This window comes from Cuculus canorus, chromosome 24, assembly GCF_017976375.1.
Source record: "Cuculus canorus isolate bCucCan1 chromosome 24, bCucCan1.pri, whole genome shotgun sequence".
In the NCBI taxonomy this organism is placed as follows: domain Eukaryota; kingdom Metazoa; phylum Chordata; class Aves; order Cuculiformes; family Cuculidae; genus Cuculus; species Cuculus canorus.
This window is the reverse complement of record NC_071424.1, coordinates 4,905,258-4,930,245: the sequence shown is the minus strand read 5'-3', so window position 1 is coordinate 4,930,245 and position 24,988 is coordinate 4,905,258. Positions and strand designations below refer to the sequence as shown.

At 59.5% G+C, this 24,988-nt stretch overlaps 3 protein-coding genes across 11 annotated transcripts in view; 2 read left to right on the top strand and 1 right to left on the bottom strand.

Annotated features, from left to right (window-relative positions):
* Positions 1-3,625, top strand: part of TEAD3 (TEA domain transcription factor 3) — a 30,487-nt gene extending 26,862 nt beyond the window's left edge. For all 6 annotated transcript variants that reach the window (XM_054087925.1, XM_054087926.1, XM_054087924.1 and 3 more), the window contains one exon: positions 931-3,625. In XM_054087925.1, the coding sequence (XP_053943900.1) occupies positions 931-1,044 (114 nt within the window). In that variant the 3' untranslated portion in view covers positions 1,045-3,625. The remainder of the gene's footprint in view (positions 1-930) is intronic.
* A 988-nt stretch (positions 3,626-4,613) lies between these two features.
* On the top strand, positions 4,614-11,250 carry SMPD2 (sphingomyelin phosphodiesterase 2). Of its 3 annotated transcripts, none has more exons than XM_054087932.1 (11): positions 4,614-4,669; positions 7,179-7,281; positions 7,682-7,778; positions 8,251-8,327; positions 8,948-9,041; positions 9,129-9,218; positions 9,563-9,645; positions 9,848-9,980; positions 10,055-10,159; positions 10,251-10,407; positions 10,605-11,248. In XM_054087932.1, the coding sequence occupies exons 2-11, from the start codon at positions 7,232-7,234 to the stop codon at positions 10,946-10,948; spliced, it is 1,230 nt and encodes a 409-aa protein (XP_053943907.1). In that variant the 5' UTR covers positions 4,614-4,669; positions 7,179-7,231; the 3' UTR covers positions 10,949-11,248. The 3 variants fall into 3 exon arrangements, with proteins under 3 accessions (XP_053943907.1, XP_053943906.1, XP_053943908.1); XM_054087931.1 differs by having other exon boundaries at positions 4,618-4,669; positions 7,126-7,281; XM_054087933.1 differs by lacking the exon at positions 4,614-4,669 and adding an exon at positions 4,745-4,764 and having other exon boundaries at positions 10,605-11,250.
* Positions 11,251-11,381: 131 nt separating this feature from the next.
* On the bottom strand, positions 11,382-24,868 carry MICAL1 (microtubule associated monooxygenase, calponin and LIM domain containing 1). 2 transcript variants are annotated; one of them, XM_054087898.1, is made up of 26 exons: positions 24,713-24,868; positions 20,918-21,109; positions 20,554-20,832; positions 19,610-19,817; positions 19,404-19,520; positions 19,102-19,200; positions 18,868-19,023; positions 18,540-18,640; positions 18,012-18,269; positions 17,481-17,596; positions 17,272-17,398; positions 16,978-17,050; positions 16,430-16,580; positions 16,167-16,354; positions 15,942-16,051; positions 15,804-15,854; positions 15,627-15,704; positions 14,730-14,898; positions 14,562-14,644; positions 14,005-14,455; positions 13,801-13,871; positions 13,553-13,651; positions 13,340-13,433; positions 13,155-13,254; positions 12,981-13,054; positions 11,382-12,874 (listed from the first exon to the last, which is right to left on the bottom strand). In XM_054087898.1, the coding sequence occupies exons 3-26, from the start codon at positions 20,812-20,814 to the stop codon at positions 12,744-12,746; spliced, it is 3,366 nt and encodes a 1,121-aa protein (XP_053943873.1). In that variant the 5' UTR covers positions 20,815-20,832; positions 20,918-21,109; positions 24,713-24,868; the 3' UTR covers positions 11,382-12,743. The 2 variants fall into 2 exon arrangements, with proteins under 2 accessions (XP_053943873.1, XP_053943874.1); XM_054087899.1 differs by lacking the exon at positions 24,713-24,868 and adding an exon at positions 21,760-24,598.
* Positions 24,869-24,988: the final 120 nt, after the last annotated feature.

Genomic DNA, 24,988 nt, shown 5'->3' with positions numbered 1-24,988 from the left:
GGGTGGGGAGGCCCTGGAACAGGTTGCCCGAAGAAGGTGTGGCTGCCCCATCCCTGGAGGGGTTCAAGGCCAGGTTGGATGGGCCTTGGGCAGCCTGATCCAGTGGGAGGTGTCCCTGCCCATGGGAGGGGGGTTGGAATTAGATGATCTTTAAGGTCCCTTCCAACCCAAACTATTCTCTAATACTGTGCTAATTACAAGAAGCAAATCCTGATGGTGCAAATACAGTGGCTTTGCCTGAGCCTGGGCAACTCCTCCAAATACCAGGTAGCCACTTTTTCATGGCGCTATTAAATTGGCTGAACCTGAGTCCATGCAAACGCCTGAATAATGGGTAGCAAATTTTTGGTGTTAAATGAAGTTGGCTGTGCCTAAGCCTGTACAGCCTCCCCCTCACCCCAAATAAAAAATTTTTGGTAGTGCAATTCAAGTCACAGAATCATAGAATCACCAGGTTGGAAAAGACCTCTTGGATCATTGAGTCCAACCATGCCCATCTGCCACTAAATCACGTTCCTGAGCACCTCCTCTACCTGTCTTTTAAATACCACCAGGAATGGTCCCTGGAGGTTCTTGTGCCTGAGGCTGTGCAACCCCCCAAAAATAATGGGTAGCAGAATTTTGTTGATGCAGTTCAATTGTCTGTGTCTGCGTCTGAGCCTGTGCAACCCCTCAAAAACTGAGTAGCAGATTTTAGGTGGTGGATTTAAAAGGGCGTTGTGTCTGAACCCCGTGAATGACAGGGAGCAAATCCTGATGGTGCAAATACAGTGGCTGTGCCTGAGCCTGGGCAACCCCTGCAGATAACAGGGAGCCACTTTTTTAGTGGTGTAATTAATGAAAGTGCCTGTGCCTGAACCCATGCAACCCTCTAAATAAGAGTGTGCCTCGGCACAGCCCCCTCCTAACGCGCTCTCTGCTCTGCCGCAGGTTGTTACGAACAGGGATACCCAGGAAACCTTGCTCTGCATAGCCTTCGTTTTCGAGGTCTCCACCAGCGAGCACGGCGCCCAACACCACGTGTACAAGTTGGTCAAGGACTAGAGGGGCCCTCGGGGGCATGAGGGGCGCACAGGGGAGGGAGGGAGCCGTGCAGAGATGCCGCCTGTGCCCGGTGCTTCCTGAGAAGTCATTTGAAGAGAGGAGGAGGAGGAGGAGGAGAAGGAGGAGGAGAAAAAAAAACCCAAACTATAGCCAAAAAGAAAAAAAGACTGACTTGTGATCACCGATGTTTTCTACTTAGGAACAGTTTCTTTTTTTTTAAAAATAAATAAAAAAAAAAAAAAGAAGAATGAGAAAAGCAGCGTAGGGAGAAAGGAAACCCGCGTCCGGCGCTGGATGGGGAGACACCGGCTCTTGGAGCTGCCCATGAAGGCTGTGAGCCTGCCGTGCCACCACCAGCAGCGGGATGTCGGAGCGGAGGGTGATTCCTCTTTGCTCGGCTGTGGTCCCAGTGCCAAGTGGAGAGGAGCGAGTACGGATGGGCTGGAGGACGTGGCATCGCACCAGGGCTGGTTTGAAATGGATTGTTGGCATGGCAGCAGCCACGGCGTCGGTACCGCCCAGCAGAGCCCAGCGGGTGGTGGCGGGGAGTGTGGGGACAGACGTAGCGAGGTGGGAGCAGGTAGGAGCAGGGCAGAGTGGCGGACAGAGGGATGCTGCCACCTCCCCAGGGATTGGCACTCAGGATGCTCCTTCTCCATGCCGGGGCACTGGGAGCCTGCGGCACTGAAGGCGGGAGGGCATTGATGATGCAAACTATTTTTTAATGGCTTATTTTTTCCCCCTTTTTTTAAAAATTAAAGTGCTTTTTAATCCTTTTTAAAAAGACACCATGATTGGAATCAGGATTGTGCCCTTCTGCAGTGTCCGGGACCTGCTCCCCTCCCACCCTGCTGTGCTGGTGACTGGAGGAGGCGTGCGCGGGGTTGGAGTTGGGCATGAGGGACTGGCTTGTGTAGAGCAGGTTTGGGGGGGGTCACCATCTCTCTGTGGTCGCTGCAGACTTGAGGCTGGATTTTAGGTGGCAGTGGGATCCCCTGGGGTCTGCGTGTGCTTTCAGGGCTTGCACTTGGGGTGACCGAGCTTAAATGCACCATGGTCGCTTGCTGAGGAGCACTCGGGTGAGAGCACTGAGGCTGGATTTGCCTGATTTACTTTGCGTATGTATGTTTTCCAGCTTTTTTCTTTTTTTTGCTCCACCTTTTTTGCCTTTTTTTCTGACTCTTCTGGTTTCAGCTGCTCCCCAGGGCCGGCTTGCGTGCATCCCATGGGAAGCAGCCAGCGAGACAGCTCGTGCAGGGAGAAGCACATTGTGCAATGCAGGGCCAGGCTGCAAGAAAGCAGAGTTTGGGACAGAGAGGGGACAGGATAAGAGGGACGCCAGGACAGGGGGACTGGGTCTGCTTGGAGCTATTCTTGTGGCTGCAGCCCAAAATAAGCCAAGGCAGCATGCCTGGTCCTGAGGCTGCAGCCTGCAAGGGCAGATGCCAGGCAGAGCATCCTCAGGGTGCAGGAGGGATGCAGAGGGACAGAGGTTGGGTCTCGCGGTGGTGGCACGGAGCAGGGTGGCAGGAGGCTGGCAGGGAGACAGGGAACTCTAGAAGAGCAGGTCTGGGTTGATTTCTCATGCTGGCAGGGGAGCGAAAGCAGTGGGAGGTGCAGAGCCAGGTGCCGTGGGAGGGTAGGAGCGGTTCAAGGGGTGCTGGAGCTTGGGACAGGGTGGGGACAGGGGACTTAGGCTTGATGCTGCTGGGTGCAGAGGAGCAGGAGCAGCCCCAGAGCTCAGGAAAGGGCTGCCATCGCAATGCCACGTGTCCCATTTAACATCGCACTGCTGGGAGATGCCACCCATCCCCATAGAATGGGGCAGAGCCACCCTGGCCCTGCACCCAGGAGAGGACACAGCGGTGGGGATGGATGGAGGTGGCAAACAGGGGGAAAGAGAGAGGGGAAAAATCCAGGGAAAGGCACTGATATCCCATCCCAGGGCTGTGCTGGGGCAACCTGGCCGAGTTCTCATATGTAGCATGTTTGATTGTTGTTTTGTGGTTCTTTTTTTAATTTCTTTGCTTTCACTCACTGATCTAAAACTCTGGGAACGAAAACTCCAAACTTCCCCACTATAAAACAGAGGTGTGCCCTGCTCCCGGCCCCGCCGGTGAACGAAGCTCATCATTAACTGGACACGTTTGTGCTTCCATCCCTCTCTCCATCCCAACAAGGCACCCACCCAACCTCTCCCCACGCACACGGGGCCCCGGCACTGATCCCAGAGACCCTTTCTCAACCCCCTCAGCCCCTCCGTTCTCCTCCAGTGTATTTATGAATTTCACATGAAGTACTGTTTTATTTTTTTAAAGACTTTGTAAAGCTTACCAGGGTTACAATCACCATTTTTAGAGCTGTGTCAGTCCACGATGTTAAAAAAAAATCCATTTTTTTTTTATGTATTATATTTTTTGTGTATTTTTTTTTAATCCAGCTGTGATGGGTTGTATCATATATTTGTTGTGTTTACTGTATCTGTCCAACTTCAAAGAGAGGAGACTGTGGAGCTCCAAGAAAACTACGGTCTGCTGAAAAAAAAAAACCAAACAAAAAAAATCATTAAAATTATTTGTTCATGGGTTGGTTCAAGTGGTTCTGAAGTTCCTGTTATTTTTATTTACTGTGACAGCCAGGGCTATAATGGATTAATAAGCTATTAATAGCCAGGGCTAGAATGGATTGAGAGCAGCCCTGAGAAGGACTTATGGCTGTAAACTGGAGAGGGGCAGATTTAGACTGGACATAAGGAAGAATTTCTTCACTACGAGGTGGGGAGGCCCTGGAAGAGGTTGTCCAGGGAAGCTGTGGCTGCACCATCCCTGGAGGGGTTCAAGGCCAGGTTGGATGGGCCTTGGAGCCCCTGATCCAGTGGGAGGTGTCCCTGCCCATGGCAGAGGTTGGAAAGGATGATCTTTAAGGTCCCTTCCAACCCAAACTATTCTATGATTCTATGACTCGGGGGTGAGGAGCAAATGTGAGGTGGCAAAGTGCACTCCCAACCCAGAATCCACCCGTGTCCTGGGCTGCATCCAGAGCCGTGGGACCAAGCAGGGAGAGAGGGGATTCTGCCCCTCTGCTCTGGTGAGACCCCACCTGGAGCCCTGTGTCCAGCTCTGGAGTCCTCAGCACAGGGAGGACGTGGAGCTGTTGAGGTGAAACAGAGGCCACAGAGATGATGTGAGGGCTGGAGGAGCTCCTGGACAGGCTGAGAGAGTTGGGGTTGTTCAGCCTGGAGAAGAGAAGGCTCTGAGGAGACCTTAGAGCAGCTTCCAGTGCTGAAAGGGGCTCCAGGAAAGCTGGGGAAGGGCTCTTGGAGTGCAGGGACAGCGTGAGGGGAACGGTTTTCAGCTGAAAGAGGGGAGATCGAGGTGAGCTCTGAGGCAGCCCCTGCTGAGGCGGCACTGCCCGCCCCGCGCTGCCCTCAGCCCCCACGGCCGCCTCAGCCCCCACGGCCGCCTCAGCCCCCACGGCCGCCTCAGCCCCCACGGCCGCCTCAGCCCCGGCCGCGCCGCTCCCCGCTCGGTGGGCGGTATCCCCGCCGGGCCCTCCCCCTCTCCCCGCCCGTTCCGCCCCTCCGCCTGCCGGGAGCGGTAGTTCCGGGGCTCCCGCACCGCCACAGGTCCGCTCCCACCCGCGGCCGCCGCTCCCACCCCTTTCCCGGCGCCCCCGTTGCTCCTCTCCCGGTTCCCCGATTGTTCCTCTCCCGGTTCCCCGGTACTCCTATTCCTGCCGCGGGTCCCCTGTTGCTCCGATTGGGTTCCTGGTTGCTCCGTTCCTCTCGGCCGGTTCCCCGACTGTTCCTCTCCTGGGTCTCCCCCTGCTCCCACCCTTCTCCCGGGTCTCCTGTTGCTTCTCTCCCGGTTTCTCGGCTGCTCCGATTCTCCTCTGGTTCCCCTGTTGCGCCGCTTCCTCTCCCGGTTCTCTCGCGGCTTCCATCCCTCTCCTGGTTCCCTGTTTACTCCGATTCCTCTCCCGGTTTCCTGGTTGCTCCCATCCCTCTCCCGGTTCCCCAGCTGCTCCTCTCCCCATTCCCCAAGCGTTCCTCTCCCCGTTCCCCTGTTGCTCCATTCCCTCTCCCGGTTCACCTGTTGCTCCTTTCCTCGTTCCCCGGTTGTTCCTTTCCTGGTTCCCCGATTGTTCCATTCCTGGTTCCCCTGTGGCTCCGATTCATCTCCCGGTTCCCCCAGCCCTCTCCCGGTTCCTCTCTTGCTCCGAGTCTTCTCCGGTTCACCTGTTGCTCCGATTCCTTCCTCGATTCCTCAGTTGCTCCTGTCCCTCTCCCTACTCCCTGCTTGCTCAGATTCCTCTCCCGGTTCCCCGATTGTTCCTTTCCCAGTCCCCCTGTTGCTCCATTCCCTCTCCCGGTTCCCCTGTTACTCCCATCCCTCTCCCAGCTCCCCTGTTGCTCCTCTCCCGGTTCACCTGTTTCTCCCATCCCTCTCCTCGGTAACCCCGCTGGGGCAGGCGGAGTGCAGCTCCCAACCCTGGCTCCCAGTTCCCACACCCGGTTCCCCATCCCTGGCTCCTGCACCCAGGTCCTGCAGCCATCACCCCTCTTTCCTCGCCCAGTTCCCACACTCAGTTCTCATCCCAGTTTCCCACACCCTCTGCCCGGCTCCTGCACCCAGCTCCCATCTCAGGCTCCTGCCACCTGGTTTCCATCTCCACCTCTTCACCCAGCTCCCACACCCAGCTTCCATCCCTGCACCCCACTCCCATCCATGGCTCCTGCCCCCCGTCTTCCATCCCTACACCTGTCTTCCATCCCAGGCTCCTGCCAGCTGTTTTCCATCTCCAGCTCTTCACCCAGTTCCCACACATGGCTTCCAGCCAGCCCTGGCTCCCACACCAAGCTCCTGTCCATGCTTCCTGCCCATGCCTCCTGTCCCCCAGCTTCCATTTCTGGCTTCCAGCCCTGCACTCAGCTCCCATCCATGGCTCCTGCCCCCTGTCTTCCATCTCTACACCCATCTTCCACCTCTGCGCCCAGCTCCCATCCATGGCTCCTGCCCCCTGTCTTCCATCTCTACACCCATCTTCCATCTCTGCACCCAGCTCCTATCCATGGCTCCTGCCCCCTGTCTTCCATCTCTACACCCATCTTCCACCCCTACACCCAACTCCCATCCGTGTCTCCTGTCCCCTGTCTTCCATCCCTACATCCGTCTTCCATCCCTACATCCGTCTTCCATCCCTACACCCATCTTCCATCTCTGCACCCAGCTCCCATCCCAGGCTCCTGCCAGCTGGTTTCCATCGCCAGCTCTTCACCCAGCTCCCACACGCTCCATCCTGGAGCTCCATCCCTGCCCCTGGCTCCTGTCCCTGCCTCCTCCCATCCCCAGCTCCCACCCCCAGCATCCTGGAGCCCCAGGTTTGCCGTTTGGTGGCTTTCCAATGGACAACCTCCCGAGTCAGGCATGGGGGAATTGGCTCTGGCAGAGCCACCAGGCAAACAGTGCTGGGGCTGCTCCGGGATCTCCTGGGTCCTCCGGGGTTTGAGGTCTTCAAATGTAGCTGTGGGCTTCCCCAGAGGGGCGATGGGTGTGGGGTGTCCTGTGGTGGGGTGTCCCATGCCTGTGGCTCACAGCTCCACTTTGAAACTGGGCTTTGAACCCAAGTTTTTCACTGTCTCCTTTCTTTAACAACTGCTCTGCCCTGAGACCACATCCCAATTTAATGCAGTGTTGTTCTGGGGGGGGCACAGGGACCCACAACGTGGCTGTGCAGTGGGTGAGCATTCCAAGTTGTCCCCACGGGGGTGGGATGAAGACAGATAGAGGTCAGAGAGACCCCAAAGGGACCACATTGAGGGGCCAGGTGGGTTTGCAGGGAGCCCTGGCTCAGGGCTTAAAGTCCATCTAGGAACACAACTCTAACAGATAAAAGGTTTGAGTGCTGTACCCCATCCGTCACCCGCCGGTGTCCCCATCTGTGGGATGGAGGGGTCACTCGTGTGGTTTGGGTACATGGATCCCTCTTTGGAGGCAAACTGGGGTTCAGGATGGACCTTGCAGGCAGGAGAGGAGGAAACAGTGCTGGCCATCCCGGAGCACCTCCTCTCTTCCCTCGCAGCCTTTGCCCTGTGCCAACACCCCAGGGGTGTCACTCCACCCTGGTCCCCACAGGCCCTCCCTCTGCTCTGCGTTGTCGCCCAGCCCAGGTGAAGCCCTGCTGAGCGATGGAAGGCGATCACGCCCTGCAGCTCCGCGTCTTTGACCTCAATTGCTGGTGAGTCCAGACTTCGCTGGGGTCACGCCGGGCTGCACAGTTGGGAACAGGAACACCCCGCCTTGGGGTCACCTTCCTGTCCCTTTTGTTTTGCTCTCCCAGCCCCAAAGGGTTGCAAGGAGCTTGGCTGGGGCTCCATTGTGCCTGCTCCCCCTTAAAAAGATCATTTTGCACCCCATTTGTCCCCCAGCCAGGGATGAGCAACCTCAATCTTGCAGGCAGGACTGTCCTCAAACAGCTTCCCTGCACATCCCTCTTGTCCCCATGTCCTTTTCCCCGTTTCCTCCCATCTCCCCCATATCCATGCAGCCTCTCTCTCCCGTTTCGGGTCCCTGCATGCCCTGACAGCCCCCGTCACCCTGAGCCCCCCAAGATGTGACCACTCCCTCCTCTCTGGCAGGGCCATCCGCTACCTGAGCAAGAAGCGGCAGGAGCGAGTCCAGCTCATCGGGGACACGCTGCGCCATCAGGGCTTTGACCTGGTGCTTCTCCAGGAGGTGAGGGACCACCCGTGGGCTGAATGCACCGATTCTCAGCCCGTGAGCTGAGTGTATCCATTCTCGGCCCATGAGCAGAATGCACCTGTTCTGAACCTGTGAGCTGAATGCTCCCGTTCTCAGCCTGTGAGTGGTGAACCAAGTGCATCTGTTCTCAGCCCGTGAGCTGAGTGTTTCCGTTCTCAGCTCATGAGCCAAATGCACTCATTCTCAGCCCAAGAGCTGTGAGCCAAATGTGCCCATTCTCAGCCCATGAGCTGAATGTTTCTCTTCTGAGTCTGTGAGCTGAATGTGCCGATTCTCAGCCCATGAGTTGTGAGCCGAGTGTGCCAGTTCTCAGCCTGTGAGCTGAACGTGCCCATTCTTAGCCCATGAACTGAGCGTATCCTTTCTCAGCCCATGAGGCAAATGCGCCCGTTCTCAGCCCATAACATGGATGTACCCATTCTCAGCCCATCCCCCTGTCCTCCAGGTGTGGAGTGAGCAGGACTACAGCGATTTGAAGGCAAGGCTGGGAAGCTGCTACCCCTTCTCCCATTACTTCCGCAGGTGAGAGGGGCCAGGCCAGTCCCCCCTGGGCTGTGCACCAGCCAGGGTTGCGCCGCGTCCTCAGTGTTTCCTGTATGGAGAGACTGGTGCAGGTGCTGTAGGTCACCATAGTAGACCCCATGTCTAGAGAGGAGGATGCCTGGAGAAGAGAAGGCTCAGAGGAGATCTTATAGTGACTTTCCACTACCTGAAAGGGGCTACAAGAAAGCTGGAGTGGGGCTGTTCATAAAGGCTTGTGGGGATAGGACGAGGGGGAATGGGGATAAACTGGAGAGGGGCAGATTTAGGCTTGATATAAGGAATAATTTCTTCACCATGAGAGTGGTGAGACACTGCCCCAGGTTGCCCAGGGAAGTTGCGGCTGCCCCATCCCTGGAGGTGTTCAAGGCCAGGTTGGATGGGCCTTGGGCAGCCTGATCCAGTGGGAGGTGTCCCTGCCCATGGCAGGGGGATTGGAACTGGATGATCTTTAAGGTCCCTTCCAACCCAAACTATTCTATGGTTCTATGCTTACAGGGCCGGACTGGGATCCAGGTATCTGGGGAGCCCGTTGGCTTGGGGTGGGGGGAGGAAGAGCTGGGGAAACCACACTTGCTCACTGTGCTTTCTTCCTCCCACAGTGGGGTGATTGGCAGCGGCCTCTGCGTCTTCTCCAGGTTCCCCATCCTGGACACCCTCCTCTACCAGTACTCACTGAACGGGTACCCCTACATGGTGAGCGGGGCGGGGGGCATACGGCACCGTGGTGCCCAGCCTCGTGGGCCCTCTCTGTCCCCAACCCACTCCCCTTCTCCTTGGCAGCTCCAGCACGGAGACTGGTTCTGCGGCAAGTCCGTTGGCCTCGTCATCATTAAGATCTCGGGGATCATCTTCAACGTCTATGTCACCCACGTGAGCACCCTGGGGAAGGACCTGGCATGGAGGGGGGGGGATGATGGGGAGGAGTAGGATGAGTGGCCGTACCTGCTTCTTCACTGTCCCCTTTCTTTAACCACTGCTCTGCACTGAGACCATGCCCCAGTTTAAAGCAGTGTTGCTCTGGGGGGGGCACAGGGACCTACGACTGCAGTGGGTGAGCATCCCAGGCTGTCCCTAGGGGGTTGGGATGAAGACAGAGGGATCAGCCAGACCCCAAAGGGACCACGTCGAGGGGTTGAGTGGGTTTGCAGGGAGCACTGGGTCAGGACAGGTGCTGCCATGGGGGTCACAACCACTTTGCACCCCCCACTTGCCAGCTGCATGCTGAGTACAGCCGGGAGAAGGACGCCTACCTGCCCCACCGCCTGGTGCAGGCCTGGGAGCTGGCCCAGTTCATCCGGTGAGCAGCTGCGCGGTGGCCCACAGGGTCCCCAGGGCGTGTGTGGTCACCCCTGCCCCTGGGGCTTGCGCTCCAGAGAGCTCCAATTTTACCCCAGTCCAAGGCAGGGAGTATGGCTGGGGGGCACTGGACAGGGTCCCAGTAATCCCAGTCCAGTTTGGGACAGGGTGGGGAAGGAAGTTAGCTGATCTCATCCCCACAGACACACCTCAAAAGCTGCTGATGTGGTGCTGCTGGGAGGGGACCTCAACATGCACCCCGAAGATGTGGGCATCCGTCTGCTGCGCGGCTGGACGGGGCTGCGGGACGCCTTCACCGAGGCCACGCGCTTTGAGGTGAGCAGCAAAGGGTTAGCGGGATCCTAGGATACACCGAGAGCTCCCCCACCTACCCCAACCCTTGTTCTCAGGGCTGCGAGGACGGTTGCACCCTCATCCCCAACAACTGCTTCACCGTCAAGTCAGAGCTGCTGCCCTTCCCACTGGGCATCCGCATCGACTACATCCTCTACAAGGTAATGGGGGCAACCAGGTGCTGGATGTGGGTGGAAGGGAGGGGAGGCACTGCCGTGACACCCCCTCTGTCCTCCCTGTCCCCTTGCCCAGGCTGTCTCCAACTTCACGGTGAAGTGTGAAGAGCTGAAGACCACCACAGGGACAGCCCCGGGCATGAACATCCCCTTCTCGGACCATGAAGCTGTGATGGCAACGCTGCACATCCAGAAGCAGGGAAAGGCTGTGGGTGCCAGTCTTGGCACAACTGGTAAGGTTGGGGGACCCTGGTGATGTCCCCCATGTGCTGGTGGGTGGACCGATGGATGAACATGGAATTTTTGGGGATGGAATTTTTACTTAGGACATCCCTTGTGGAGGGGTGCATGGACAGAGCAGAGAGGATGGGGAGTAAAAGGGGTGTGGGGGGGGCGAGTCACTCCACTGAGCCACCCCTGCCTCCCACAGAGCCAGCGCTGGTGGATGTGGTGACGGAGGCACGGACGGAGGTGGGCGTGGGGCTGCGGGCAGCACAGCGGCAACGCTACTCCACGGGCAGGATGGCCGTGCTGGCTCTGCTGCTGCTGCTGCTGCAGGCAGCGGCTGCGCTGGGCACGCTGGCAGGGCTGGCAGCCGGGCAGCCCTTCCCCAAGCTCTCCTTCTCCCTGCTGGCCTTCCTCGCCATCGGCGTCCTCCTCCTCGCCACCGGCCTCCACCTCTTCCACACCATGGAGGTGAAGATGCTGCAGGGCACCGAGGAGCAGCTGCGGATGGCACTGCGGGCGCTGCAGGAGCGTCCCAGTGACAGCTAAGCTGGGCCTGGGGGTGTCCTCTGATGTCCCCCCCAGACCCATCCTCGCCCCTTGCAGTCCCTTTTTCTAGTTGACTTCTGGTTTTAGGTGAGCAGTGCTGCGGGTGGCTCGGTAACACACGTTCAACGCCTGCCTCTTTGGGTGAAGAGTTTTGGGGCAGATCCATGGTGTTGGCCCCCATGGGAACCGTGACAGAAGTGGGTTTTAATTGCTGGGTTTTTTTAATACACCTTTTCTACCTGTTGGGATCCACCAGCATAGCCAAGAGGCTCGAGAGGCTCAGCCTCCCTTTGCCCAGGGTGGCCTCGGGGGCTCCCAGGGAAAGCTGGTGACTGCTCTGGCAACTAAATTTGACTTGGATAGAAAATAAAGGCAGTTTTAGCCCTTGGCGCTGGGTTGGGGGAGGCTTTATTCCAAGGGGGAGGAGAGTTGCAGCAGGAGAGTTTGGTTGGTACAAACAAAAAGTGGATGGGAGGGTTTGGGGAGCGACAGGATGAGGGCTGAGTGCGAGGCAGGATCGCTAACTGATTGAGGAGCCCCCACCCGTACCCATGGCTGGGGCTGCAGAGGCCACCCCCAACAACCAGGAACCCCAGAAAGGTTAGAGAGGTCTGTCCAAAGGCCAGTTGGGCATTGCCAAGCAGGAGAAACCTCAAAGGGGCAACGAGGACACAGGCACCAGCGTCCCTTGTCCTCACAGTGACACAACCCCCTCATGGAGCTGCTCCTTTCCCAGCCCTGGGACCTCGCAGGGAGGTTTCTGACCCTGGTTTCCTGATGTGGCTGAGGACCACATGGATATGACACCCAAGAGCAACGATGCAGAGCAGTGAGATCAGCCCAGTTGGTCTGTGGCTGACTCGTCTTGTAGGGCCAGATGTCCTTGCTGGGATGGATGGCCCTGGAAGAGATGGACATCCCAGTCTGGGATGGATGGTCCTGGTTTAGGATGGATGTCCTCAGTGGGATGTGTGTTCCAGGCTGCAATCTTAGGTGGATGTCCCAGGCTAGGCTGGATGTTCTGGATTAAGATGGAATGTCCCCAGCTGGGATAGATGTCCTGGGCTGGGATGGACATCCTAGGTCAAGATGGATGTCTCCAGCTGAGATGAATGTCCCAAGCTAGGATGGACATCCTGGGTTAAGATGGATGTCCCCAGCTGGGAAGGATGTCCTAGGGTGGCTTCCAGGGGCTACTTCCGATGCTTCCCCTCCACATTTGTCGTCTCCACTGTGACCTGTGTGTGGTGGCTGCAGTCACACCTTCGGTGCCTGGATCTGGCTGGGGACCGATACGTCACCTCTCTCACTGTGAGCCTGTCCTGAGGCAGCCAGCGATGCAGCTTGAGCACGAGCGGCTCTGCTGGATAAAAAGCTTTTGATGCCCCAACCAAGCCACCAGGCAGCATCCCCTCAAGCTGTGGGATCTCCTGCGCTGGGTGAGACTTCCCTGTGGGGCTTCGTCCTTCCACAAACCCCACCGCAGCCCTCATATTTCTTAGTCCCTTCTTTTCAAGCAAGCACAAGGCAAAGGCAATCCAGCCAAGCGCGGGGATGCCCTCTCTGCAGCCCAAAGCTGGGGTGCTCCTCCGTGTCTACCCACGCAGGTTTCCACCAGTGGGTCCGGCCCCTCCACGGCAGGCTTTGGCAAGCAGGGAGCTGCATTCACCATGGCCCACGCGCAGCTCAGGCATCACCACCTTCAGAGGCAGCTCAGAGTGATGCTCGGTGGTGGTGGGGGGAACACTTGTCCCCCACCCTGGGGAGGAACTGGTGGGTCCTGGGGCCACGTGGATCAAGCCTGCAGCTCGCTGAGCCGCTTCTCCTCCTGGATGTGGATGAGGACGTTGCGCTTGTTCACCACCTCCAGCAGTTGCACCAGGATCTCCTGCTCGGCTGCACGATCCTCAGGTGTCTTCAGGGATTCTATAGGAGCAGGGTGGGGCTGGAGCAGGACTGGGAGGACCACAACCCTGGTTCCGCGCCCCCCGCTGTGCACAGGGATCCCCCCCTGCCATGTGCTGGCACTCACCCTCCTTGTTCATGTAGCATCGGAGCTTCTGGTCAAGCTGCCACTGCTCTTCCTCCAGCTTCAGTTCCTGCACCCTGTGGAGAGGGAAGAGGGGGTTTGGGTGCTGGGCTTGAAGGGCTGGGGTGAGTTGAGGCCCCACTGAGGCTGACCGGAGAGCATCCGTCCAAGCCTTACGTGATCATGAGGTCCGACTCCTCGGACATCAGGCTGTTCTTCTTCTGGACCAGGTAGAGCAGCTGGTTCATCCATTGTGTCTTCTGGTTGGCCGGCGTACCTGTGGGACAGCAGAGGGAGCATGAGCAGGGACCAGACCCTCCCCAGACATGAGGATCACAGTGTCCTGGCCCCTCTGGTCTTACCCTCCTCATCCCGGAGTGACTTCTCCAGCTTGATGCCCTGCTGCTCCAGCTCCCGGAAGGTCACCTCGATCTCCTCCAGACGCCTCTGGATGGCCTGTGAGGGAAGGGCAGCACTCGCCTGTGGTCCAGCACCTCCTGGCATGTGGCCACTGGCAGCCGAAGGGAGGGGACAGGGAACAGGGCTGGGGACATGGCTTTCCCTTGTGGGGCTACCTGGGCTTTGCAGAACCGCTTCATCTGAGCTTCCCTGGCCCGGCGGGTCAGTGTGCGCTTCCAGGTTGGGTATTTCTCCTCTTCTCCGAGGTCCAGGAACTGTGAAATGACAGTGGCACAGGGTCATTCCCTGCTCTGGGCACCTCCTGCCCCAGCAGCAATGGCAGAGCCAGCCCCAATGCCTTGGTGAGAGGAGATGCTGGCAAGAGCCCCAGCCACCGCCCTGGCTGGAAGGGGAAAGCACTCACCGACTCTGCCATGATGCCAAGGTCTGCGTCTTCCTCTTCCTCCTCTTCCTCACTGTCACTCCCCTCCAAAGCTGCCCCAAGAAAAGAGACATTTTGAGCCAGTGCCTCATGAGCACAGGGACGGGTACTGAGCAGCCAGACAGACATGCGCAGGAGGGACCCACCGTCCTGCTCAGCCAGAGCCTCCATCTGGCAGCCACCTACCTTCCACGGCCATTTCCTCCTCTTCCTCCTCCTCCCAGACATCCTGTCTTTGCAGCAGGGCAGGGAGGACCTCGGGCGCTGCTTGGAGCCGCAGACGAGCCGGCTTTGGCGGTGGCTCGGACTCTGCTTCACTGGTGAGGTTCAACGTGGACAGTTTGAGCTTCTCCAGCGGCGTGAGGACAATCTTCCTCCTGCCTCTGCTCTCCTCTCCTTCCTCTGCCACCCCTTGGGGCTGTGGTCCCAGACTTTCCTCCTCCCTCGCATCCCCCTTGGACTGTGCTGGCAGCTCCTTCTCCTCCATGTCACCAGCACTTGCAGCATCCTCAGCTGCACCAGGTTCTTCCTCTGGCTCTGGGGCTACTGGTGGGGGCTGCAGGGGACTGGGTGGCCTCTCCTTGGGGGACACAAGTGGGCTCCCAGCATATGAGGGCGAGCAGGTAGCAACGATCTCCTAGGATAAAGCCAGCAGCAGGTGTTTGATGGAGCAAAGCCATGCCTGAACATCCCCCACCTCCTCCATCCCCTTCTCCATAATTTATGGGGATTTAGAGCCTTACCCCATGGGGCAGTGCCGGGGGCTCATCCTGAGGTAGGTCCATGCCAGGAGGACTGGGGTAGTGAAGCGAGCAGTAAAAATGACCTAGAGGGGTGTCCAAACCCATATGATGACCTGCAAGGTGGAGAAGCCTTGCCCCGAGCATCCCTCTCCCCAAAACCCGCCTCACCGTCCTCCTCGTCAAAGGCGTAGTCACCCAGGCGCAGGGTGGCCCCACACCGCCAGCACTGAAAGCAGCCGCGGTGGAAGAAGCGTCCTTCGGCGCTGGCTCTCTCCAAGATGTAGACACGGCGGCTGCAGAAGTAGCAGGCGTCGCTGCTCTCCCCGCGGGCCAGTGGCTGGAGGAGGAGAGGACACGCTGTGGTGGCACCAGGCTGCTGGTACCCACCCTGTCTTGGGGCTTTGGTGGCAGCCCAGGAGGTTCAGGGGGGTTTCTCCTCTTGCAGAGGTGGGTCTGGGTGCTCAGGACGGGTTTGTTGGCACCAGCAAGGGAGCAACAAGTCTTGGCTCCGGAAAACCAGTTGGTTCAGGAAACAGGCAGGGAGGAGCTGGGAGCCTGTAGGCGTTCACTTGCACAGCCCTGGTCCCAGCCCTTGGCTCAGCTCCACGAGCTGGCGGTGCCCCCCAAGTGCCCACCCACATGGAGCTGGACCCCAACACAGAGGTGACACGAGGACCAACCTGCCCTGGATGCGTTGTGGAGGTTGCGCAGCCCTGGTCCCAGCCCTTGGCTCAGCCCCACGAGCTGTCAGTGCCCCCCAAGTGCCCACCCAACTCGGAGCTGGACCCTCATGTGGAGGTGACATGAGGACCAACCTGCCTTGGGTCCACCGTGGAGGTAGCGCAGCCCTGGTCCCAGCCCTTGGCTCAGCCCCATGAGCTGTTGGTGCCCCCCAAGTGCCCACCCACATGGAGCTGGACCCCAACACAGAGGTGACACGAGGACCAACCTGCCCTGGATCCGTTGTGGAGGTTGCACAGCCCTGGTCCCAGCCCTTGGCTCAGCCCCACGAGCTGTCAGTGCCCCCCAAGTGCTCACCCACACAGAAGTGACACAAGGACCAACCTGCCCTGGGTCCATCACAGTGGTTTGTGGCGGCTCGTGGGCATTGTCCAGAGTGTCTCCATCCAGCCCCTGTTCCACCTACAAGCAACCCAAGGTGAGGGTCAGCGCCCCTCTCTGCCCCCCCCGGGCTGGCTGCACCCCAAAGAGCATCCCTCGAGGTGTGTGGGACAGACCCACCTCTGCATCCCTGCGGCTCCTCTTGGCCTCAGCATCCTTCTGGGCACTGTCCTGCAAATGCAAAGGGAGTGGCTAGGATGGGGAGGGGGCATGGTTTTGGGGTGTCATGAGGGTCTCAGGGGGTGGGGAGGGGCGCACCTGCGCACGCTTGTGTGTCAGGTTCCGGCTCTTCTGTAGCTTGCTGAGGAAGAGGATGGCTCCTCGTGTGCTTCGGGGAGACAGCGGCTTCTTGTTGACCTCCTTTGCCTCTGCACAGAGGGAGGAGAGCCACGTTGGTGGGACCCACCCTACCAAGCAAGGTCACCTAGCCAGACCCGGTGGGACTTCGAGTGGGACAACCTCCCCCTCAACAAAATCCTGCACCTGGAGAAGTCTTGAAAGCTTCATAAAACTGGCTGAGGTAGGTGATGAGCCCCAGGCGGTCAGGCTCTGCCATGGTGGCCATCTCGGCACTGGAGAGCACCGGTTGGATGCCCAGCTCCTGCTCCGCCATATCCAGCATCATCTGGTGGGTCTGGATGGGATCCTGGAGGTCCACGGTGCCAAAATCCCTGTGGAGAGACAGGGGAGCCATGAGGGTGGGCTCTGCAGGGTGAGAGGGTCCTGAGGGGGTCCCAGGCACTCACACCAGGTCGGGGCGGAAGCGGTGGACGAGGGCGCAGAGGGCCAAACCGTTGGTCCAGGAGGTGGTGAAGTCAGTCACCGCCACGCCGCGGTACCCGGCCGTGCTGGCCTGGCACCAGCTCAGCAGCTCTTCATAGGCATCTCCAGAGACCGCTGGGGAGGCAGCACACGTGTCCCCATCCCAAAGAGGCAGGGGACGACCCCCCAGACCGCTCCCCGCTCCTAGCATCCATGGGAAAGGGCCCCACGGGAGTTCTATGAGTCCCCTCCTGCCATGCAGTCACCCCCCAAAGCTCAATGAATGCGTCGATAAAGCATCCATCAATATTTCATGGCCCCATCATGGAAGGAGGACAGCCTGAAGACAGCTGGGGGACTGTGGGCAAAGGGAATGGAATCCAGTGGTGCCGCCAGGATGGAAATGCAGCCACACCAGCCAGAGCTCAAGGAAAGAAGGATGGGGAGGAAAATCAGGGCAGGAGCCACTCTGCTATGGGCTGCTGGGAGGAACAGGAGGTCCTGGTGCCAGGGCAGGACTGACTGCTCTTACCGGTGCTGAGCCGGTTGTCGCTCTTCCTCTTGTGGTCCATCTCCACCATGCCCACAAGGTAGAGGTCTCGGACCTGCCGATGGGGACACAGGAGTGACAGGTCACCACCCGCACAGAGGCAGCACAGGGAGCTGAGCCCAGCACGGGGGACACTCAAACACCCGCCTCGAACCATCTGCCTCTGCAACAGGCAATGCTTTCGATGCTCTGGGGACCAACAGCTTCAGCCTCACACCCTTTGGCGACAGTGCAAACTGGTGTCACCCTGACCGTGGTGTCACCTGGGCTGCGTACCTGGCTGGCTTTGATGGCCTGCAGGTTGATGTTGGGGTAGCGCGTGGCCGGGTCGATGCTGTACTGGCTGATATTCTTGTTGGTGTTGTCCGGGGAGGTTTGGGAGAGATGCTGGTAGATGCTCTCCCTGGGTACGAGGGACAGGGTTGGGCTCCATGCCACCAACCTTGCCCAGACCAAGAGCAGCCCAAGGAATAAAGGACTCTCACCTCTCAGCCAGCACCTCCAGGGGCGGCGTCCCAGCCGCCCACCGCCGCACCATCCACGCTGCATCAAAGGCGGCGAGGAAGCCCCTGGCCACTCCGGTGCCCAGAGGCCAGAAGGGCTGCAAAGGGAAAGGCAAAATGAGACACGGCTGGAGCCGCACGGCCGGTTGGAGCAGCTGGGAGGAGGCTGGGAGCTGCCAGGCTTGGCTGGGGATGAAAGCGGGAGCGACAGCGGGATGCGCAAGGAGAGGACAGGTTGCTTCCTTCTCTAGCCAGTATGACTGCGTCTGGGGAGGAGCGGGGCTGCATCTCCACCCTGAACCCACCCCAGAGCTCCAGCAGGGATGGGGAAGGGGAAAAAACAAACCAAAGCATCCTGCCACCAGGATCCGGGGAGCCTTGTCCCCAGGGAGCGGGTGCACTGGGCAGTTGGGGCAAGAAGCGCTCCGGGAGGGAGAATTTATTACAACCAAAGCATCTTGCAGGGAGAGGGGAAACTGAGGCACACAGTGGTGCTGTAAGCTGGACCCTCACCTCCACCAAGCAGTCGCCCACCAGCCCGAGGAGCAGACGGACCCCGTTGTGCTCCCGCACCAGCGCCGCGTTCTCCGAGCGTGTCATGCAGGTGAAGTCGAACATGTCAACATCCGGCAGGTCCCGGTGGTTGAGGGCAAACTCCAGCTCGGGGAGGCGGTAGTTGGTGGAGAAGTTGGCAGCTTCTTTGGCGTAGCTGAGGAGGGCAGCTCGGTTCACGTTCTCTGAGGACAAGAGGCTCTCGATGTCCGCTTTGTCCTGCAGGGATGGGATGAAGCCAGTCGGGATGCAGGAGGTGGTGTTTCCGCCCCAGCCTGGGTGCAGCCAGCACTGGGGTGAAGCCAAGCCGAGGTGAAGCCACCGGGCTTGGGGCTGTGAGCCCCCTGAAATGACTTTTCACTCGGCACCGGCAACGGCTGCCAAAGTCCCAGGGGTGCACAAACCAACCCCCATGATCTACATCCCACCCTCCAGGCTTTCAGCTGCCCATCACTATGAGATCCTGGGGCCAGATCCTGCCCTCCTCACCTCCAGGATGACTCCTTTCTTGAGCAGGCTCTGCTTCTTGGCCGTCATGACGAAATAGTGAGTGTCATCCTTGTAGTAGACGATGTTTTCCAGGTCGATGCCTGGTGATGGGGAGGGGGCTGAGCTGAGCCACGGGGCAGAACCAGGGCCACGGGGAGCCCCCACACCGAGCTTACCCACCAAATGTCCCCTGCAATGGGGACAATTGGGACATTTGGGGGACATGCATCCCATCACACCGGGGACATCCCGGTGCTGAGCCCCCCACTTGCACCAGGAGGGGACAGGGACCCCCAGCACCTTCCATGCCATGGCCAGGACCACCAACCCGTTTTGTTGTAGAGGTTTTGGAAGAACTTCTGGTTGTAGATTCGGGCCACGCCGCTGATCTCGGCCACCTCCACCTCAGCCCGGCTGTGGCGGTTGATGAAGTTGGTGGTGATGCCGATGGCCAGCTTCCCCCGCGTCTCCTTCCGTTTGAACCCTGCGGGATGGGAGAAACGTCAGCCCTACTCATCCTTCCCATACCGGTCCCAGGGGTACAGGGACCCATTGCTGTCACCTTCAGGGACAAATTTGCCACCGCCAGCCGAGATGAGGACGTCAAACTCATAGTGGCTGAGAGGAGAGGAGCCGGGCTGCAGCACAGCTCGCCAGCCGCCTGCGGGGAGAGGGACGGTCACGAGCGTGCTGGGTCTCAGCTGGGACCTGCTCTGGGGAGGGGGGCAGTTGAGCGTTGCATCTCATCCTTCCCTCACAAAGGCAAGCCCTGGGCTAGCAAGGGAACTGGGGGGGCTCAGAGAGGTCACCCGCAGCCCTGTCCTTGTCCCCAGGGATGCCACCCACCCAGCAGCAATACCTTACCCTGTCCACCTGCTTTGCCTGCAGGTGGGACCAGACCCTTGAACTGCACGTTGATGTGCACCTCCACCCCCAGGAGCAAAGCCACCTTCAGCAGGATCAGCTGGAGCTGCCGGATACCTGGGGGAAGGGAGAGGGGGCACTCAGGGCTGCACCCCCAGACCCTGGGGCTCCCCGCACTGCGCAGCTCATTCCCTGCCCAAACTCACTGATGTGGTCCAGCGTGCCGGTGCAGAAGCGTCCGTAAAACTTCTTAGCGCCCAACGCCCTCAAGTCGTGGATGGTGAAGGGCCAGAGGTGCAGGACGTTGTTGCGAGAGAAGGAATCCCGCTTCTCCAGCAGCACCACGCGGGCGCCCAGCAGCGCCAGCTCGATGGCCGTCCGCAGCCCACAGGGACCCGCTCCCACCACCAGGCACTGCCAAAGGGACACCCCAAAATCAGGAGGTTGAGGATAAGGTGAACCCCCAGGGAGCTCAGCATCACCACAGGCAGCATCTCCCCTCCTTCCCCAGGTCAGGATCTGGCCCTCCTTGTATCCCCCATCCTTTTTCCAAGCTCTGCTTCTCCCTGTAAAGCAGGGGGGGCTCAGTGGGGTGCCCCCTAACTCTCTGGCTGCCCAAACTTCGCAACAAAGCAGCAATTAAAGTGCTCGGTGAGATAAGACACGCACTCTCCTCCCGCTGCGGCGCAGGCACTGGGAGATGTCACTGCCAACCGGCTCAAAGTGAGGTTTGACCTCCTGCACAGGGCTGGGGGGATGATGGGGCACCAGCAATGTGGACAAAAGCCACCCGCTCTGCGACAGGGGGACAGAAATAGGGTCCCCAAGCCCCAGGGAGACATCCTGTCTCCTAGAAAGGTCTCAGCAGGTCCCTTTGCACCTTTCCAACCCCCATGGGATGTCCCCAGCGAGGAGCAACCAGAAGGAGGAAGGACACCGCTGCCCGGGTGGCACCGCCGTGGCATCACGCAGCGGGGAGGAGCGCAGCGCTAATTAACACCCTGTCTCATTAAACTCCATCAAACTCCCACCTGGCCCGTGCTGCATCCTCCTGGGGCGAGGGCCAGGTGCCATGAGGGATGCTCTCATCCTCGGAACAAGGATGCAGAGCAAGGATAGACCCGAATGCCGTGCCCCGCGTCCCCGGTACCTTGGTGCTGGCGCAGGCTGTGCCTTGGTCATAGTCCTTGTGCCCAGCTTTCTTATCCAGCTTGCTCCACAGAGCTTTGGCATTCCAGTAGTTGAGGGCAGCCTTGAGGCTGTGGTAGAGCTGCAGCCCAGCGCCGCGCAGCCCCAGCTGCTGGCACAGCTCCCCAAAGCAGCTCAGCACCTCTCGGCACTCTCCGGCACGCAGAAACCTCTCGAAGATGGCATGCGCCGGGTTGCCCGGCTCGTCAGCTGGCAAACTCATCCCGCGTCACCCGGCAGCCTGGCGAGGGACGGCAGAGAGAAGCAAAGTGCAGAACCCTCCTGGACACCCCCTCTATATCCTAAAAACCCATCTGATACCAGACCTTGGCGGTGAGGTTGGGTGACGACGCTATCGAAATCAGAGCCTTTTCCGGCGGCAGCTGGCGGAGCCTCCCCCGGGTGCTGCACCCAGCGAGCCACGGTGTCACCCTGCTGCCGTGACGTCACGGGAGGGGACGGGGAGGGCTGCGATGGCAGCAAAAGGCTTCCTCCATACGGCCGTGTACCTGCAGCAGCTGAGAGCAGAGCGAGGTGTTTTGGAGCAAAGATACCGCTTCCTTCCTCTTCATCCTCAGCCTCACCAGAGGAGGGGTGGGGAGGGGACCCTCGGCCACAGGGACAAACTGCAGCCGCCCCCCAAAATCCAGCAGAACCCAGCCGTGGGACAGGAGGGAGCAGGATTAGATCCATCGCACCAGCTTGGCTTTTGGAACTGGAGCGGGGTGACTTTTCCCCTCCACCTCCATCTCTGCCACCCCCAGCGCAGGGCGGAAGCAGATTAGCACAGAGGAAGAAGCATCGCTGAGGAGACCAAAAAAAGCCAAACCGCTGTACGGATGGTTCTGTCACGCCAAGGAACGCGGGGGGAGGAGGTGTGCAGCACATCCACCCAGGGGATGCTCCAAACGCCCCCTTCCCCGGCATCTCCTGGGCGAGCAGCACTCCTTGCATCCCATCTCTCGCTCCTGACAAGCCCACCAGCACCATCCCATACCACCTTCTGTCTCGCCAGCACGAAGCACAAGGCTTTGCCCTTTCCAGCTGTTGTCACCAAGCCCTGAGGTTGGGAAAGTCTCCCCCCCAGCCCAGCAAAGCAGCCGGCAGAGATGTGGCGCTGCCAAGAAGGAACTTGTTGGAAAGGCTCAGGAAACCGGAGCGCTCCTACCTTTGAACCATTGCTCTTTGACCTCTCGCTGCTTGCTGTTACCAGCAGGCACGTGGCGGGATGCTGGAGGGGGAAGGATGCTGCATCCGAGCCAAGGTGCCCTCAGCGGCGTGGGGAAAAGGAGGTGCTTAAACCTGGGCTTAAATTTGGATGAGAAAGCCTAAATTCTAGCTGGATTCCAAGTATGGTTTCGCTCCAGCGGCTTCCAACACAAGCAACGTGCTTTGCAAGGGCAGCTGGAGCTGAGGAGGATGCAAAGCACTTCCATGGGTCACCTTCCCTCCGCAGCACCAGGAAATCCCGGTGTTTTAACTTCTTCCTTTCCGGGCAGAGGCAAGGATAAAGCATCCAGCTAGGTTGGAGCAGGAGCAGCCAGCCACATATCGGTCAGCACGGGGAAACAACCAACGGAGACCCAGGGATTGCTGTGACCCTGCCAGTGGGACGGAATGAGGAGCCTGGGGAAACTGAGGCAGCGCTGCAAATCTCAGTGGAGACCTCAGGCATTCTATCCCCCTCGGCGCCTGTTCTCTTGTGGGAAGCTATCCGGGGAAGCCGTGCTGGCTGGGCTCTAGTGCCCTGTGCTGCCCAAACACGATGAGTTGAGCTCACGTTACTGCCCCAGCACCTGCTGAGGCCACCACGCAGCAGCCTCAGGGTGATGGGGAGCTGGGAGCACCCACTCCAGCATCACCAGCCCCTGGCCCCAAAAAGAAATACATCTCAAGGCCTCCGTTTGCACCCGACACAACGCCGAGGCGAGCACGCTGCCCAGGAAAGCTTTCCAGCCCTGATGCTTTGGCAAGGAGGCTCGGAGGAGGCAGAACAACAAGCCTTGTGTTACACCAAGTTTCCTACGGAAACGATGCTCGTGCAGGCACGCCACGTCCCCTTTGGCACACTGGCACCCCCTCGAAAATTGCAAACAGAGGCAGAAACCCCCAAGGGTACGTAGTTCCTGCAAGTTTGATGCAAATAAACAGCTTTTAGCCCACGAAAGCCCCTGCCAGCAAAGGAGGGCATGGCACTGAGCCAGGCTGCCTGTGGCTCCGCTCTCCCCATGAACGTATTTTCCTTTAAAACTGCTCCTCTGAGGCGGAGGGAGGAGGTGGAGGGGTTGCAGCCAGTCCTGACTCAGCTCGTGATGGCTCTGGTCCGGGTGGCTGCAGACGTGCAGCCTACGAGGGCATCACCTGAGATCGGCGCACGTGGAGCATCGCTGGAGCATCCCCCATCCCACCTCGCAGGTCAGGGTCTCCCTTGCACGGAGAGAAGCAGCTCTGGGGGTGTTGGTGAGCTCACGTGTCTCCCAGGCACGTGGCAACAGGGTGGGAAAGGACACAGCTCCATAAGGAGCTAATGAAAGCCAGGAAGATTTCCAGCAACAGCAGATCCCCTTCCAGCTGAGGCTTTTGTCTCACCGCTGCGCCGGCTCCTAGCATGGAGCAGGCTGCTCTGGGTTTGGGATTCAACTTGGGAACACCCCCCCAGGACAGGATGTAGAGCTGGGTTGGAACCCAGGAAAGTCCTTCCAGCAACTTTAGGGATGGCCCGAAGGCTGGTGGGCAGGATGGAGAACTTCTTGTGGCCATCCAACAGCTTGGCCAAAAATCCTACTTTCAGGCACTGCTCTTCCCAGTGTTACTGTGCTCAGGATAAAGTTCCTGGACATGGAACGCCTTGGCCGACCGGATGGAAACTTGCCCTAATTTGGCTGGGTTTTAATCCTTAGAGGGAGGGAAAAAATTCCCTGTCTGCTCCTAAGGTTTGAGCGGGGGATGCGGGTGCACGGCACAACCCTTAGGGAGCCCCCAGCACGGAGCGGTGCGGAGAAGGGCGAGGACAGAAGGCGGCAGCTGCAGGGATGCGGTGTCGTGGTGGATGGGGTTCCCTTTCAAGGTTGCAGAACCCCTCCCTGGAAAACACATCCCAAAATCCCCTCAGAGGTGCAGGTCCCAGCTGCTGGGAGCAGAAGTGGGTGCTTCTCCGGGGTATTTTGGTGTTGCCCTTCACGGGGGATCCACAAACCACATCCCGGGGAGCGCTGGGTAGAGACAACACCTTGGGGGGAAGCAAACCTGCCCCCCTTCTTCTGGCTGGAGCTTTGCTCCCCTGCCCAGCACCAGCCCCACGGGGGGAGCTGCCTCTCGCAGCCCATGATGGGAAAGTCTACGCAGAGCCAGGCTGCACATCCTGCATCCTCCTCCTGCTTCTCCTTTATCTCCAGGCTGAGCTGGGCCAGTGGAACTGGCAGGAGGTGTGGTTTTTGGGGTACAGAAGTGAACCCCGGGTTCGGTTACCTAAGTGTGTTGGGGGGTTCATCCACCCCAAGCTGGGCATGTGGTTCCTCAGCCCTGGGATGGAGCAGAGACCGAAGCCCCAAGTTTGGGCTGGATCCCGGGGGGCCCATGGAGCATCCCTCCCCCTGCACAAGGCGGAGGGGCCAGAATGGGTGAAGAAAGCTGTGCAAAGCTCTTCCCACTCAGCACTGGGAGCACTGGTGGCACTGGGAAGGGAGAGGAAGGGTGTGGGGGTGTGTTCTCTTTTCCTTCTGTCCTGGGGGAAGCAGAGCCCAGGGGCTGGAGAGGAAAAGCAGCCAGGGAGAAGGGGGAACACGGGACAGGCTCTGGAGAGGGAGCAGCCAAAGACAAAGCATTCCCGCTCGGCATCGTGGGGACTCGCAGGACACGGTGGGACTGAGCGCTCCAGCCTCCCAGAATCACCCCTCCCGCTTTGGCACCCCCATATCCAGCTTGCGTAGGGCGGGTCTCGGAGCGATGCTCTCGGCTGGACCAGAGGGATGCTGTCCTGCATCCCAGTGGGAAAGGGGGGAGGGGGCATAGGGATGGGGCGGACGTGGGGAGGGGGGTATATGGGGGTGGGGGGGACATGGAGAGGGAAAGGCAGCAAAGCCCTGACACGCACACCCACCCCACCCCCACCCCTCACTCACCTCTCGGAAGGGGAAACTGAGGCACAGCCCGGGAGTCAGGAGGGGCTGCGTGCTGCTTGCAGCCGGCCGAGGGCGAGCAGGAAACAGCCTCACCAGCTGCTGCCGGCTGACTCTGCCTTCTCTTGGCTTCCCTTCCCCTCCCCTCTGTTCCCCTCCCCCAGGGCCAGAGGGACCCAGGCATCCCGGCTGCCGGAGGGCGGTGCTGGGAGCAGCCCGGCTCCTCCTTGGGGCGGGGAGGAGGGGGGGCGGCCCCTGGGGAGCTCCGGCTTTGGGTAA